Source organism: Anolis carolinensis, chromosome 5 (assembly GCF_035594765.1).
Source record: "Anolis carolinensis isolate JA03-04 chromosome 5, rAnoCar3.1.pri, whole genome shotgun sequence".
NCBI lineage: Eukaryota > Metazoa > Chordata > Lepidosauria > Squamata > Dactyloidae > Anolis > Anolis carolinensis.
Window position 1 is genome coordinate 95,054,779 of NC_085845.1, and position 12,905 is coordinate 95,067,683.

At 41.2% G+C, this 12,905-nt stretch overlaps 1 protein-coding gene across 3 annotated transcripts in view; it reads left to right on the forward strand.

Moving 5' to 3' along the window:
* Positions 1-12,905, forward strand: part of sema3e (semaphorin 3E) — a 273,165-nt gene that overhangs the window by 201,804 nt on the left and 58,456 nt on the right. For all 3 annotated transcript variants that reach the window (XM_062981861.1, XM_016993947.2, XM_008111441.3), the window contains exons 13-14: positions 852-893; positions 9,648-9,814. In XM_062981861.1, coding sequence (XP_062837931.1) covers positions 852-893; positions 9,648-9,814 — 209 coding nt within the window. The remainder of the gene's footprint in view (positions 1-851; positions 894-9,647; positions 9,815-12,905) is intronic.

Genomic DNA, 12,905 nt, shown 5'->3' on the forward strand with positions numbered 1-12,905 from the left:
AGCAAAACTTGCATTGATGAGCACCTTCACAGTTTGGGATTTATACGTTGCAAAATTCATATTTGGCTTTGTTGAGCAGAAAATTCCTCCACAGAAACTGTTGTCTTCTGCAGTGTGAAATTTCTACATAAGAAGTCACAAACTGGGAATGATCTTCTAGAACTGTACAGTTTTCAAAAACCTTGAAGCAGGAATAAAATTACTAACATGACTCCTCATTTTCGTTTAGAATGAAATTAGTAAAGCATCCAATTCCTAGACCCCACCATCTTTAAAGCAGCTTTAAAGAAAGTTTTCTTTATCGAATAAAATAAGTGGGTATAGGCTATGTATGCTTTAAACTATGGTTGCTTATTTATCATACTTGCAGGTTTTGCATAACAAGGAAAAAATAAGCTTCCCCAATTCTCTTTTTGACTAGAGAGTTAAACCAAAGTACAAAATAGGCATGCCACATGGAGACTCATATGCATGTTCATCCAACTCCTGGTATTTATTGTTCTAAAAAATAAGTGTGTGTAGAGGGAGAGTGCATGCATGTGGCGACCACATGTATAGATGTCCAAATGGAGCAGCTCCATCACACATTCCTGAAATGTATTGGCATAAAAAGAAGGGAGTATACCCTTCTCCTTTGCCAAATGAAGCTGCTTGCTGTCCAGTAAATGGCTGATCAGAAACTTTAAGAATCAAGAGAGCAGTATTTTGTGTGAGTGCAAATGGAGAAGTATTTGCTATGCAAGCACAAGTAACCCTTTAGGTTCCTTACCCTTGACCCACCTGTATTCAAAGATGTTTCTGTTTTACACATGTGACCTAGTTCCTAAGTAAAAAAAATCATTTCCATCTAGGTCCCAGTTCCTGTTATATCCATGGAAATTTCTTCCAAAAGGGTGAGTGTTGTTCAGTGCAAAACATCCCATGACTTCGTGCTGAAATGTAATGGTGAATGATGTATATATGTTAGAACTGCAACTGAATTTTGTCTAGAGTAGGGTTGGGGAACATATTGCCTCCAAGTATTGGAGTCCAACTCCTGTCAGTCACCACTAGCCTAATCAATGGCAAAAGATGATGGTAGAAGATAATAGATACATAAAATAAATATTTGAAGCTTAGTTCTTTGAGTAGTAAATCAGGCTTTCCCCTTTGGGACTGCAAGTCGTAGCTTACATGGGAAGTCATTCCTCCAAACATTTTTCCATACAAAAATTGTCTATACATTTTTCCAAACAATTGTTGAGGAGAAGCGGTCTAAACTACCACTTTCTAAGTATACAAGTCCTTCTTGTAGAGCAGGGCTTCTTAAACTCTTTCCACTTGCAATCTCTTTCTGCCTGAGAAATTTTAGCATGACCCCAAGTATAACAGTATATAAAATAGATATCAAATCAAACATTTACTGAAAATAAATCAGCATGTGCAAGGTTTGCTAAACACAGGCAGATTTTTCTTTTTGTGGAGTGCAGCTGAAAACACTGCATGTTGCTGTTATCAGATTTATGTAAATTGGTGGTGTTCTGAAGCCTTTTATTTTTGCCAAATTTTTCATGACCCCAACATTGAGCTAAGGCAACCCCATTTAGAGTTGGGACCCATAGTTTAAGGCCCTTTCTATGCTGTTAGATGAGTACATCTGGAATTTAAACAGTCCAAAACTTTTCTTATAAAAAATAAAATTTTGTAAGATGGAGTGAATGACAGAGTGTTTGGAAAACAGCTAGTGAGAAAATCAGCTTCACAGAAAGTGATAGTAGCTGCCTTGTAATCCTAGGAATTGTACCCATTGAAATGGAAGTTTAATATTCCCGCCTATCACATGAGTTATTTTTTTTTACTCTGGTTGCTTGCCCTCTAGATGGAAGTATTATTGAGTCCTTGGGAGCCTTTCATACTACACCATTATAGCATTAAGGTTCACTTCAGCTGCCCAAACTGCATTCTGGTGTTTATAGTTTCCTGAAGTCCAGAAGAGTTCCCTCACTGAGAATTTAAAAGGGACCCTCCCTAAATTTCAAACTCCAAGTTTCCATAGGATGTTGTAATGACAATGTAAGCGAAATCACAGGGCTATACTTCAGAAGGTGGCTGGGTCTTGAGAACAGATTATCTTGCAAAAGTATGAAGGACGGATTAATAAATGTGTTACTTTGGCCAATGTCTACATTAGTAGTGGACTCACCTTGCAACTGTTTTGGGGGATTCATATGTCATATATATGGTTCCACAATGGAAAGAGAACTGAAACTTACTCCAGAGCTTCCCATGATCGCAGTGATTTTGGAGTCTGAACAACTGGATTAGGCTTGATCTGGTCAATGCCCGCATATCAATAGATCTACTACTGTGTTGCCAGCAGAGCCTTGCTAACACATCACTTCTGCTGGTCAAATGGCTGAGCATCCTGTTGTGATCTCATCAGAAGTAACATCACCAATAGAATTCATCTAAGAACTGCTTTTGGCTGGTAAAACAGCATCAGCAGTGACAGTCCCAGTGCAGTCTTAGCCCAGCCTGCTATCTGTACATCAAAAATGCTTCTAGGACATTCCTGTGCTGCATCCAGGGTAATCTGGAGCACAGCAATCCAAATTAGTTAGGTTGGTATTAATACAGCCTCTATTAGGTAGTTCATCATAATGAGATGATTAGGACACTTTCCCACAGCTTGGAATATTGCTATTTCAAAGTAATTTATCAAGAATTCTAAAGGTCCCTCTCTAAACATCAAATGAACAATTTGTTGCATTAAATAAAGCAAAAGAAAAGTAATCTGCTGTATTTACTGTTGTATTAACATTAAGCTAGCCGATATTTGGATTATCAAGTAGTTGAAAGAGTGTAGCCTTTTAGTTAGAGCTCTTAAATCTGAATTATATAGGGTGATGGGTATCAATACCACACCCTGAAATTACCAACAGAGTAAGGATGTGGAATTTGGTTAAACCCAGTGCCATTTTCAGTGTCTGGATTTTCGGAGCTTCCCAAATTAGAGTGGGCAAAATTCAATTTTTCAATCCAGCAGCTGAAAGATCCATTTTAACTCCAGGAAGATCCATTCCACTGGCAGCAATAGGGAACTTACATGGCTCCCCTTTCCCTTGTTTTTAGGCCATCAGTCTTAAGAAACCACTTTTTCTGGCATTGTTTCTGCTCAGATCCTTCAATACAAGCTGGGTTTAAGGCATCAGACTTAAGAAATTATCTTTTCTGGTATCACTTGCCCTCAACACCTGGATGAATGCTCAGCCCTAATTTACCGATAAATTGCACTCAGCACTTTACTCCCTGCCCTGGCCCTATGGTCTGATTTTTGCACAATCCTATGCCCAGCCCTCTCTAATCTGATCATGTCCACCATATTCCTGGTTACTGGTTGTTGAGGTTGGTTGTGATATTTTAATGATGTTTTTATACCCTGTTGTTTTTAATTGTTTTAATTACATTGTTATATGTTATTATGTCTTTAGCTGTGTGTTTAGTTGGTAAATTTTATTCTATGCCCTGGGCTTGGTTCCACCTGTAAGCCACTCTGAGTCCCTTTGGGGAGATGGTAGTAGCATATAAAAATAAAGATGATGATGATGATAATGATGATGATGATGATGATGATGGTGATGGTGATGGTGATGGTGATGGTGATTATTATTATTATTATTATTATTATTATTATTATTATTATTATTACCTAGGTATAAGGCATCAGACTTAAGAAACCACCTTTTCTGGCATTGTTTGCCCTCAACACCCTTTCAATAAAGCTGGGTTAAGGCACCCTTATTAAATACTTATTACAGTGGGAAACTGAAGGAACATTAGCCATTCTTTTAAAATGATATAAATTACCTTCTCATTTTATGGCAGCTCGTGCAAAAGACACGATCTGTGGCAGTTTCTTAAGTATGTAGAAACATTTATTTATTGCTATTTGAGTAAAAAAAACAAGGCAAGCCACGCAGAGCTGCAATTATCACCAAGAATTTAGATTTCTAGTGGACTGGAACACTATCTGTCTCTCTCAAAAGCCTGCTAGCAACATAAAAATTGGAGGCCCAGCTTGGTTAAAAGACATGTCATGGCTTTCTTCTGTTCTGATTGACTCAACAGGCAGGGCTCACAGGGAAACCCCATGTGGGATCGTAGCTGCCTCTCCAAGCTCCATGTGTAGCTGAATGAAACCATGTAGCCGTGGTCGGCAGCCATGTGGTTTGTTGAGCTTGGAAATAATGATGATGGTGCCCATGTCATTACGGCTGGCCAAAAAAGCTGGACCAACCAGAGCCCGTTTTGAAAAACTGAACCGTCCACAACCCTACAACAAAGCAGTTGTACAGTCCAAAGTCAGCAGTGATACAGGGTTCTGTATCACTCAGATCTGTACAAAGTCATATGCTCTCTTGCTTCCACTGTATTTCTTTCATAAAAATATAGAGGAATGAGGAGAAACCACACTTTTTGAATTAGCTAAACAATACATGTTGAGAAAAGTGTGAGCTGAATATTGGTCAAGCAGCTTCTAAAGGCAAGAAACTTGTATTTTTGGTACTAAAGACTCTTTTTGAGATTAGAATCTTATGCCACAGCCTTGTACCCACGGTGGACAATCATATACATGTTTCAAGATGTGATCCTGAACGTATTTGCTTGTTTGTAAATCAGGGTCTGGCCTTTACACCTGCCCCTCATTACTTTGAGGGCTCTATTTATGACCACTTGGTAATTGGCCATGCCCCACCTCCTTTTCAGGGGGCCAGTCGAACATTGGGCACCTAGTTTCTGCTGTAGAGCCCCCAAGAGAAGTAGGTCTGTGTATGGGAATTCCTACGATCTCTGGGAGGGGGAGATATGACGGTAGGCTCAGGCCGAATATTAGAGGGAGGCTGAGTCGACGGAAGACTCGGCCCCCCTCTGACCTGCGGCCTATCCCCAAGTGCACCTATGACAGGCGACCAGTTTCCTCCCCTCCTACCCTGGTGTTGGTGAATGCTAGGTCCATAAGGAATAAAACTGCTACTATCAGAGATTTTCTTACTGACCAGGGAGCTGACCTAGTGTGTATCACTGAAACCTGGATCCAAGAGGGGGACGAGATCCTACTCCAGGAAATAACATCTCCAGGTTATGTAATCACCCACCAGATGCGGAGTGGGAGGCGGGGGGGTGGGGTGGCTATGCTCTCCCGAGAAAGCTTTTCTCTTAGGGCAGTTCCTGTTGTGGACATCTCTGGCACTGAATGTGTTGGTCTGGTGTGGGATTCCCCTGAGAGCATGGCCTTTCTGCTGGTGTACCGTGCACCTAGTGCACCAGCAGACAGCCTATCCCAGCTGCTCGAGACTGTGTCGGAGTGGTCCTTGAGGTTCCCCAGACTTGTTGTCCTGGGGGACTTCAATGTCCACGCTGATACGGACTCTTGCTCAGCAGCGGCTATGGACCTAGTGTCTACCATGGAGACACTAGGACTCTTGCTCTGCAGTACTGGGCCCACGCATCAAGCAGGACATACGCTAGACTTGATCTTCAGCGCAGGAATTCAAGTGACCCAAGCCTCTATTTTAGAGGTTCCATGGTCGGATCACTGTGCCCTGAGAGTCAGGCTGGAGCATGCCTACCCACCTGGCAAGGGCGCCGAGCCGATTTGGGCTCGCCCAAGAAGACTTATGGAACCTAGTAGGTTTCAGAATGCTCTGAAGGATCTGGAGCCTGTCAGCGACTCAATCGATGTGCAGGTGGACATGTGGAACATCAGGCTGTCCAATGCACTCGACGAGATTGCCCCTAGACGCCCTCTCCAACCCCGCCGAAATCGGTCTCCTTGGTTCACCGAGGAACTTCGATCGATGAAGCGGGAAAAGAGACGGCTAGAGGGCGTGTGGCGAGAACTTCATGACAGAGCTTCGAGATCAGCTTACAGGGCATTTATGGAGTCCTATGAGCATGCTACCATCGAAGCAAAGAGAGTATACTATGCCTCTTTGATAGAGTCCGCCAGCTCACGCCCGGCAAAATTGTTCAAAATAATTAGATCTCTAACGACGGTTCCTACCAACCCAAAAAGTGATGATCAGACCCCTTCAGCCGAGGCTTTTCAAAGCTATTTTGCTGACAAGATCTCACTACTACGCCGGGACCTCCCCGCCACAACTGATACAGTGAGAGAACTTGAGACTCCGTGGCCACTTGCTGGGCCCACCCTCGACCAGTTCATCCCACTGGACGCAGAGGGTCTCGATAGGCTCATAGCTGCAGCTAGACCGACCACTTGCTCCCTTGACCCGTGTCCCTCTTGGTTAGTAAAATCCTGCTTGGAGGGATTACGTGACCCGCTGCTGAAGATAATAAACAGCTCCCTTGAGCAAGGAGTCTTTCCAGAGGGATTAAAAGAGGCAGTGGTCTCTCCTCTGCTGAAAAAACCAGATTTAGATCGTTTGGTTCCCTCCAGCTACCGCCCAGTTTCGAATCTTTCATTTCTGGGCAAGGTGATTGAGAGGGCAGTAGCGGTGCAGCTGCAGCAGTTCCTAGACGACACAGCCGGACTGGATCCTTTCCAGTCTGGCTTCCGTGCGGGGCATGGGACAGAGACTGTATTGGTTTCCATCACAGATCATCTCCGATGCCAGCTTGACCGGGGCGGGTCGGTGTTGCTTGTGTTATTGGATCTCACAGCAGCATTTGACACAGTCGATCACAATCTTCTGACCCACCGCCTTGCCGTTGGGGGACAGTTAGGGGGACAGCTTTAAATTGGCTGGCCTCCTTTCTTCACAACCGTGGACAGCGAGTGGAGAGGGGGGGCCTGGTCTCTGAGAGGTCCCCTCTACATTGTGGGGTTCCTCAGGGGGCCATTCTCTCCCCTCTGTTGTTTAACATCTATATGCAATCACTTGCTCAGCTGGTCCGAGATTTCGGGCTCGAGTGTTATCAATATGCTGACGACACTCAGCTTGTGTTAAAGATGGAAGGCCAACCGGAGTCTGTACCCGACAGTTTTCACCAGTGCCTCGAGGCCATTATTGGATGGTTGCGTTCCAGTAGTTTGAGGGTGAATCCAGCAAAGACGGAGTTCCTATGGCTGGGCCGACCGGGCAGTGGGGATATCCAGTTGCCAACCCTGGATGGTGAAGTGCTACGCCCGTCTTCACTAGTAAAGAGTCTGGGAGTCCTCTTGGACCCTTCACTGACGATGCAGGCCCAGGTCTCCGCCGTTACCAAAACTGCCTTTTTTCATCTTCGGCAGGCTAGACGGCTAGCCCCCTATCTATCTAGGGACAACCTGGCTACAATGATCCAGGCTACAGTCATCTCGAGACTGGATTACTGTAATGCCCTTTACATTGGCCTTCCTGTGTCGGTGATCCGGAAGCTCAAATTGGTGCAAAATGCAGCTGCCCGGCTCCTTGCGGGAGTCCCCATAAGATGCCACATAACACCAATCTTACGGCAGCTGCACTGGTTACCAATTGAGCACCGGATCACTTTCAAAGTGATGGTGCTTACCTTCAAGGCCTTACATGGTCCAGGGCCGATGTACCTGAGGGACCGCCTCACCCCTTACAAACCCCAGAGATCCCTCCGTTCTGAGGACCAAGACCTGCTGGAAGTCCCCAGTTTTAAGACCTTGCGTCTAACTGCAACTAGACGCAGAGCCTTTTCAGTAGTGGCGCCATCTCTGTGGAACACCTTGCCACCTGAAGTTCGTGCCTTGCGGGACTTGTTGGCTTTCCGCAGGGCATGTAAGACACACCTGTTTCGGCAGGCTTTTGAGTTCTGTTGCTGATGTTTTAAAAGGTGCTTTTAGGATGTTTTAAAGATTTTTTTTAAATGATGTTTTTAAAATGTTTTTTAAATTGTTGATTTTAGCCGGTTCCTGTAAGCCGCTCCGAGCCCTAGGGGAGTGGCGGCATATAAGTTTGAAAAATAAATAAATAAATAAATAAATAAATCTTATATATTCTTCCTGAGGAACATTTCCCAAATAAGATAGAGTTTTATTTTGCCTTACCACTTACAATATTTTTCTGGTGTTATGATCCTTAATGTTTTTTCCCCTTCATTACACTAAATGTGAGCATGCCATAAAAATTTCTACTAAATATGTATTACAGCTTAATATGCCATACAAAATGAGTATTCATTGAATGAGTTTTGGAATTTTAAATCTCAGCACACACTTATGCAGCACTTCCCAATGAAATATTCAAATACAGTCTCCTTAACTCCCTAACACGCTGCTGGCTTCATGCGGTTTCAAATGTTCTGACCCAAATTGTCATCAACTGCAAAGTAAACAAGCAACCATTCCAATCCATAAGTAATGGAGTTCATGAAAATGCAGTTGTTTATGACTGGAACCTGACTCACTGAAGAAGCATGAGCGTTTAAGTACTTTTAAGAAAAATTGGGAGATTCAATTGATTATCTGGCTTATTTATTGTTATGCTTGCTCACCCTATATTTTATGAGGTCTGAAAAATTCCAGGGACCCAGCAGTAACCCTAGGCTTATTCATAGCCTGGAACCAGTATAATAAAAGTAATGGCATTACACATTACTTAGCTGTTTTCATATCTTTGGAGATGGCAATTAATAGAGTCTTATTTGCATTTTAAATATTTTTGTTTATTTACAAATATCAGGAAGGATATGCATAATTGCTAGCTCCCCAAAATCTTCAGAAAGACCTCAAACTCAAACTTATTGTTAAAATTAACCACCAACTCTCCATTATAACCACCCACCCAGTTTTATAGTTGACATGCCGGCTGAGGAAAGCAATGCTGGTTGATTAAGCGAGCAATGTTTCCCTCCCTACCATGTCATAAAATGCTGCGAGTTGTCAACCATGTAAAAGTAGCAAGCAGGATACTATCTCTCATATATATGAGAAATAGTATCCTGTTTGCTACTTTTGGATGGTTGAATCTGTCAAGCTTGATATCATCAAGGCCTCTTTTTTCCACCACAGAGTTTATTCAGACTTAGATGTGCATCAGCTAGCAAACTGCCTCCAGAAAAGCTGTATGTATTTTCATTGACATTTGTGTGCACCTGCACTTTTGTGTGTCTGTTCTTTAAATAGACATATTTGATGTGCACATTCCATATATATGGGCAATTAAATTGTATGTGTCTCTTTCTGCTGAATGCTTTTCACCATTGACATGTGTTTCTAAGAAATTATACATTTAGTATTTTCACATTAGCATGGTAACAGAACAAAGTTCTCAAATACATTTCTTGCCTGCTCTTACCATTATGTTGGAAGCAGTGGGTTATATGTGAGGCAGGCATATAGCCAGGAGGGGGGCTTGAGGGGCTTCAGCCCCCCCAAAAAAAATTCCCAGGGTGGTCCGCGAGAAGGCCTTATATTTATTATTTAAACTGTTATGTTTATTCATATCATGATCTGATCACCATGATCAATATATCCCATATACATTGGGGTATTGGGATAACAATACAAAAGGTTTGCTAGGGTAGACCCTCTCCCGCTCAGACTCACCCCCACCCCCCCCCCACCCCGAACCAAAATTCCAGCCTTTCCCAAACCAAAATCCTGGCTACGGGCCTGATGTGAGGTGTAGCAAGATGCACAGGGAATTTTTCTTCAACATGGTTTGAGATATTCATGTGTGTTTTTCTCCCTACAGCAACAAATTTATGTTGGCTCTGAGTCTGCTGTTGCCCAGTTAAAGTTCCACCAGTGTGATATGTATGGGACAGCCTGTGCTGACTGTTGCCTAGCAAGAGATCCTTACTGTGCTTGGGACGGCATATCCTGTTCCAGATACTACCCAACAGGAACACAGGCAAAGAGGTGAGAATCCTACTTTGCATAGAAAACTATTTAGTTTACTACTTTTTGGATGGGTCTGAGATTATTTACATTCTTACAGAATCAGAAAATATCTCCTGTGATAGCAGTTGTTTACCTCCATGAAGACCTGCAATCTAAGGCTGACATTTACCTATTACAAATACTTTGGGTCCTCCACTAACAGACGATTGAGTTAGTAGGCATCTACACTTAAGAATGAATGCTGTTTGGCAGTGGTTTAACTGCTATTGTTCAATGTTATGGAATCCTGGGATTTGTAATTTGGTGAAGCATCAGCAATCATTGGCAGAGAAGGCTAAAGACTTTGTAAAACTATCAATCCTGTGATTCCATAGGTCTAACATATTGAACTACATTAATCCTAAAGTGCTGATGCACTCCTTGATAGTTCATAAGATCCCCTCCAACTCTATAATTATAAATAAATTGGATGAGAGAACTAAATTAAACATCTAAAGATATAGTGATTCCCTGAGTAGTTGAGTTTGATCTCCTCAGTTGCACGGTCAAAAGTGCTGCATTTTCTTTTCCTTTTTTTCTTTTAAACACCTTTCAGCAAAAGTACAATGTATAAATGTTTAAAGTGTATCTATTTACAAAAAGAAAAACACTGGATCCCTTGAAATATCTGTAGGCATTGAATCATGAAATAACTCTGACTGTAAAAGAATAAAAGCTCAAAACCAAATATTCTTTGCAGCCTCGAAAACACCATGATAGGAAAAGTGTGCAAGCTTACAGAATCCACTTTCAAAGCTAAGGACAGAGGACAACACAGGATTCTCACTTTAGGCAAACAGAACTCAACTCAGAACTGAACAGAACAGATCTGATGCAATCAGCAATGCACACACACTTGTGTCTGGACACTCCCCAGTTCCAGCCACACATCAAGGACATCACAGCTTCTCAGCAATTAACTCTTTCCAGACTATAGTACACTCTGGATGATGCAATCAGTATGCAATACAGGCAAGAGACAAATTTCATTTAAACACCATCAATACACAAATCCCACATTAACAGAATAAACTATAGGAATGAGTGGAACATCAGAGAAACTACTGGTTTTAAAACGATTTACTCACACAATCACTTCACTTACATGTTTTCACCACTGTTCTTATATACTGTCAAAGCAGTTCTGACTTATGACAACTCTATGAATAACAGACCTCCAAGAGACCCCACTATTTACACCCTGCTCAAGTGAAGCAAACAGTATTTCTAATGAGTTGACCCTCCAACCCACCCCCTACAACAACTTTTATCATGCTCCAGCTAGAAGCTGGACATAATATGGTATTCAATGCTATATCATTACATTGAATATCTTACCTATTTTATGACTTGAAAAAAGATCTGGGTGAATTTAAAATCACTTCCTATTGATCCCAATGCAGAGGCTTGGTGAAAAATCTAGGTTAATTTAAAACCACTTCCTACGATCAGGAGTGAATTAAAAGAGAGAGAGAGAAAGAGAGAGAGAGAGAGAATATTAGAATCCTGGATGGACATTGGGAAGAAATAAATCTCTGTGTGATGGCAAATGAAATAGATAAACCCTAAAGAACATGGAGAAAAGGAGAAGTTGTGATGTGGGTAGGAGAATCGTCCATTTAATTTCCAAACGGGCTGTTGCAAAGCTTAAGGTAAATCCAATGACCCTAAACACTTTAATTATCCCATGTTATGAAGTCCCTAAATACTGATGTATAAGTTTAGAAAATTTAGTCAAAAAATCAACCCCATAACCCTAGGTTAGCTTGCCCATGGGTCAATGGGAGTATGACATCAATTTGTATCAAAAAGAGGACCATGACTTTCTCTGAATAGAATGGCTAAAGGCAAAGTATAGAAAACCTATAACAGTTTCAATGTTTTATCGCCCGCTTTAAAATTACTGATGTCATCTGTCATTATTATTACTTTTTTCCTTAATATTCAGGTGTAACCCTGTATTTTGTTTTTTTTGTTTTTTGGGTTTTTGTTGTTGTTGTTGTTGTTTTTCTTCACTTCTTTTCATTTCATCATCCAAGTCTTTGCGGGTAATATGATGTCTTCACAACCTCTCCCTCCAAGTCAAAACTTTATTTCCATATGTTATGTACATCTAAGAAAGGAGAAAAAGCTAAAAAAGAATTTCCAAGACATTACATTCTGTAAGCGTTACCCATGAAAGGGCTTCTTACAGAATAATTTCAGAGTATTCCTGGGTTTAAATCAAACAGAATTTGGCTCTTGTACACATGGGTGTACTCAACTAGACTTGGGCAAAAGTCATAGTGTTACCTACTGTAAGAACATTAATTTGATAATATAGTTGATTTCTTATTTAATCATACTTTTTATGTGAAAGCCATCAAGTGTGCAGGTTGATGAGATGTTCAACATTTCCATGTCAGTGTTTCTTTCAACACCCTTCCATCCCTCAAACCCAGCAATGAACAGCAGTTCTCTTCAAAATTAAATCTTAAAATTATCATTCCCATCAGTGAAGTTATTTCTATTTGTTCCTCATTTGTTCTTCACCAACAGAGAATTTTTGTGAATATTTTTACATCCTTATTCATGAGGCATCTTCCCCACCCAATTTCACCTACCTTGTTGCAAAAGTAAGAGCTATAAGGCTTGTAAAGTACTTTTCATCTTGTTATCTATAAAGCAAGTACTGAAGATTGGGTTGCAAACAAGGAAATTTCAGTTCTCTGTGATGAACTTCCTAGGTATCTTTGGGTATGCTGTTTTCTCACAGCCTCATAAGCAATATTTATATATTTACATATTTGTAATCTTTTTTACTGTGCTAATGTTTAAGAACAGCCTATTACTGATACCAGGACCTAAGCAGAATAAAAGGGTTTTAAATGTCCAAGAAGAAATCAGTCTACTCAGTGACATAAATGTGAAATAGAATAGAGGCAAAACATGTAGATGAGACAGAACTGTTTTGCATGGTTCTAAATATTACTACTACTGATTTATGTTTAATCTTTTTAGTCGTATTCTACCAGCATGGTTCACACCAAATCTCCTTCTCTGGAGGTTTTAAAGCAGAAGCTTGACAGCC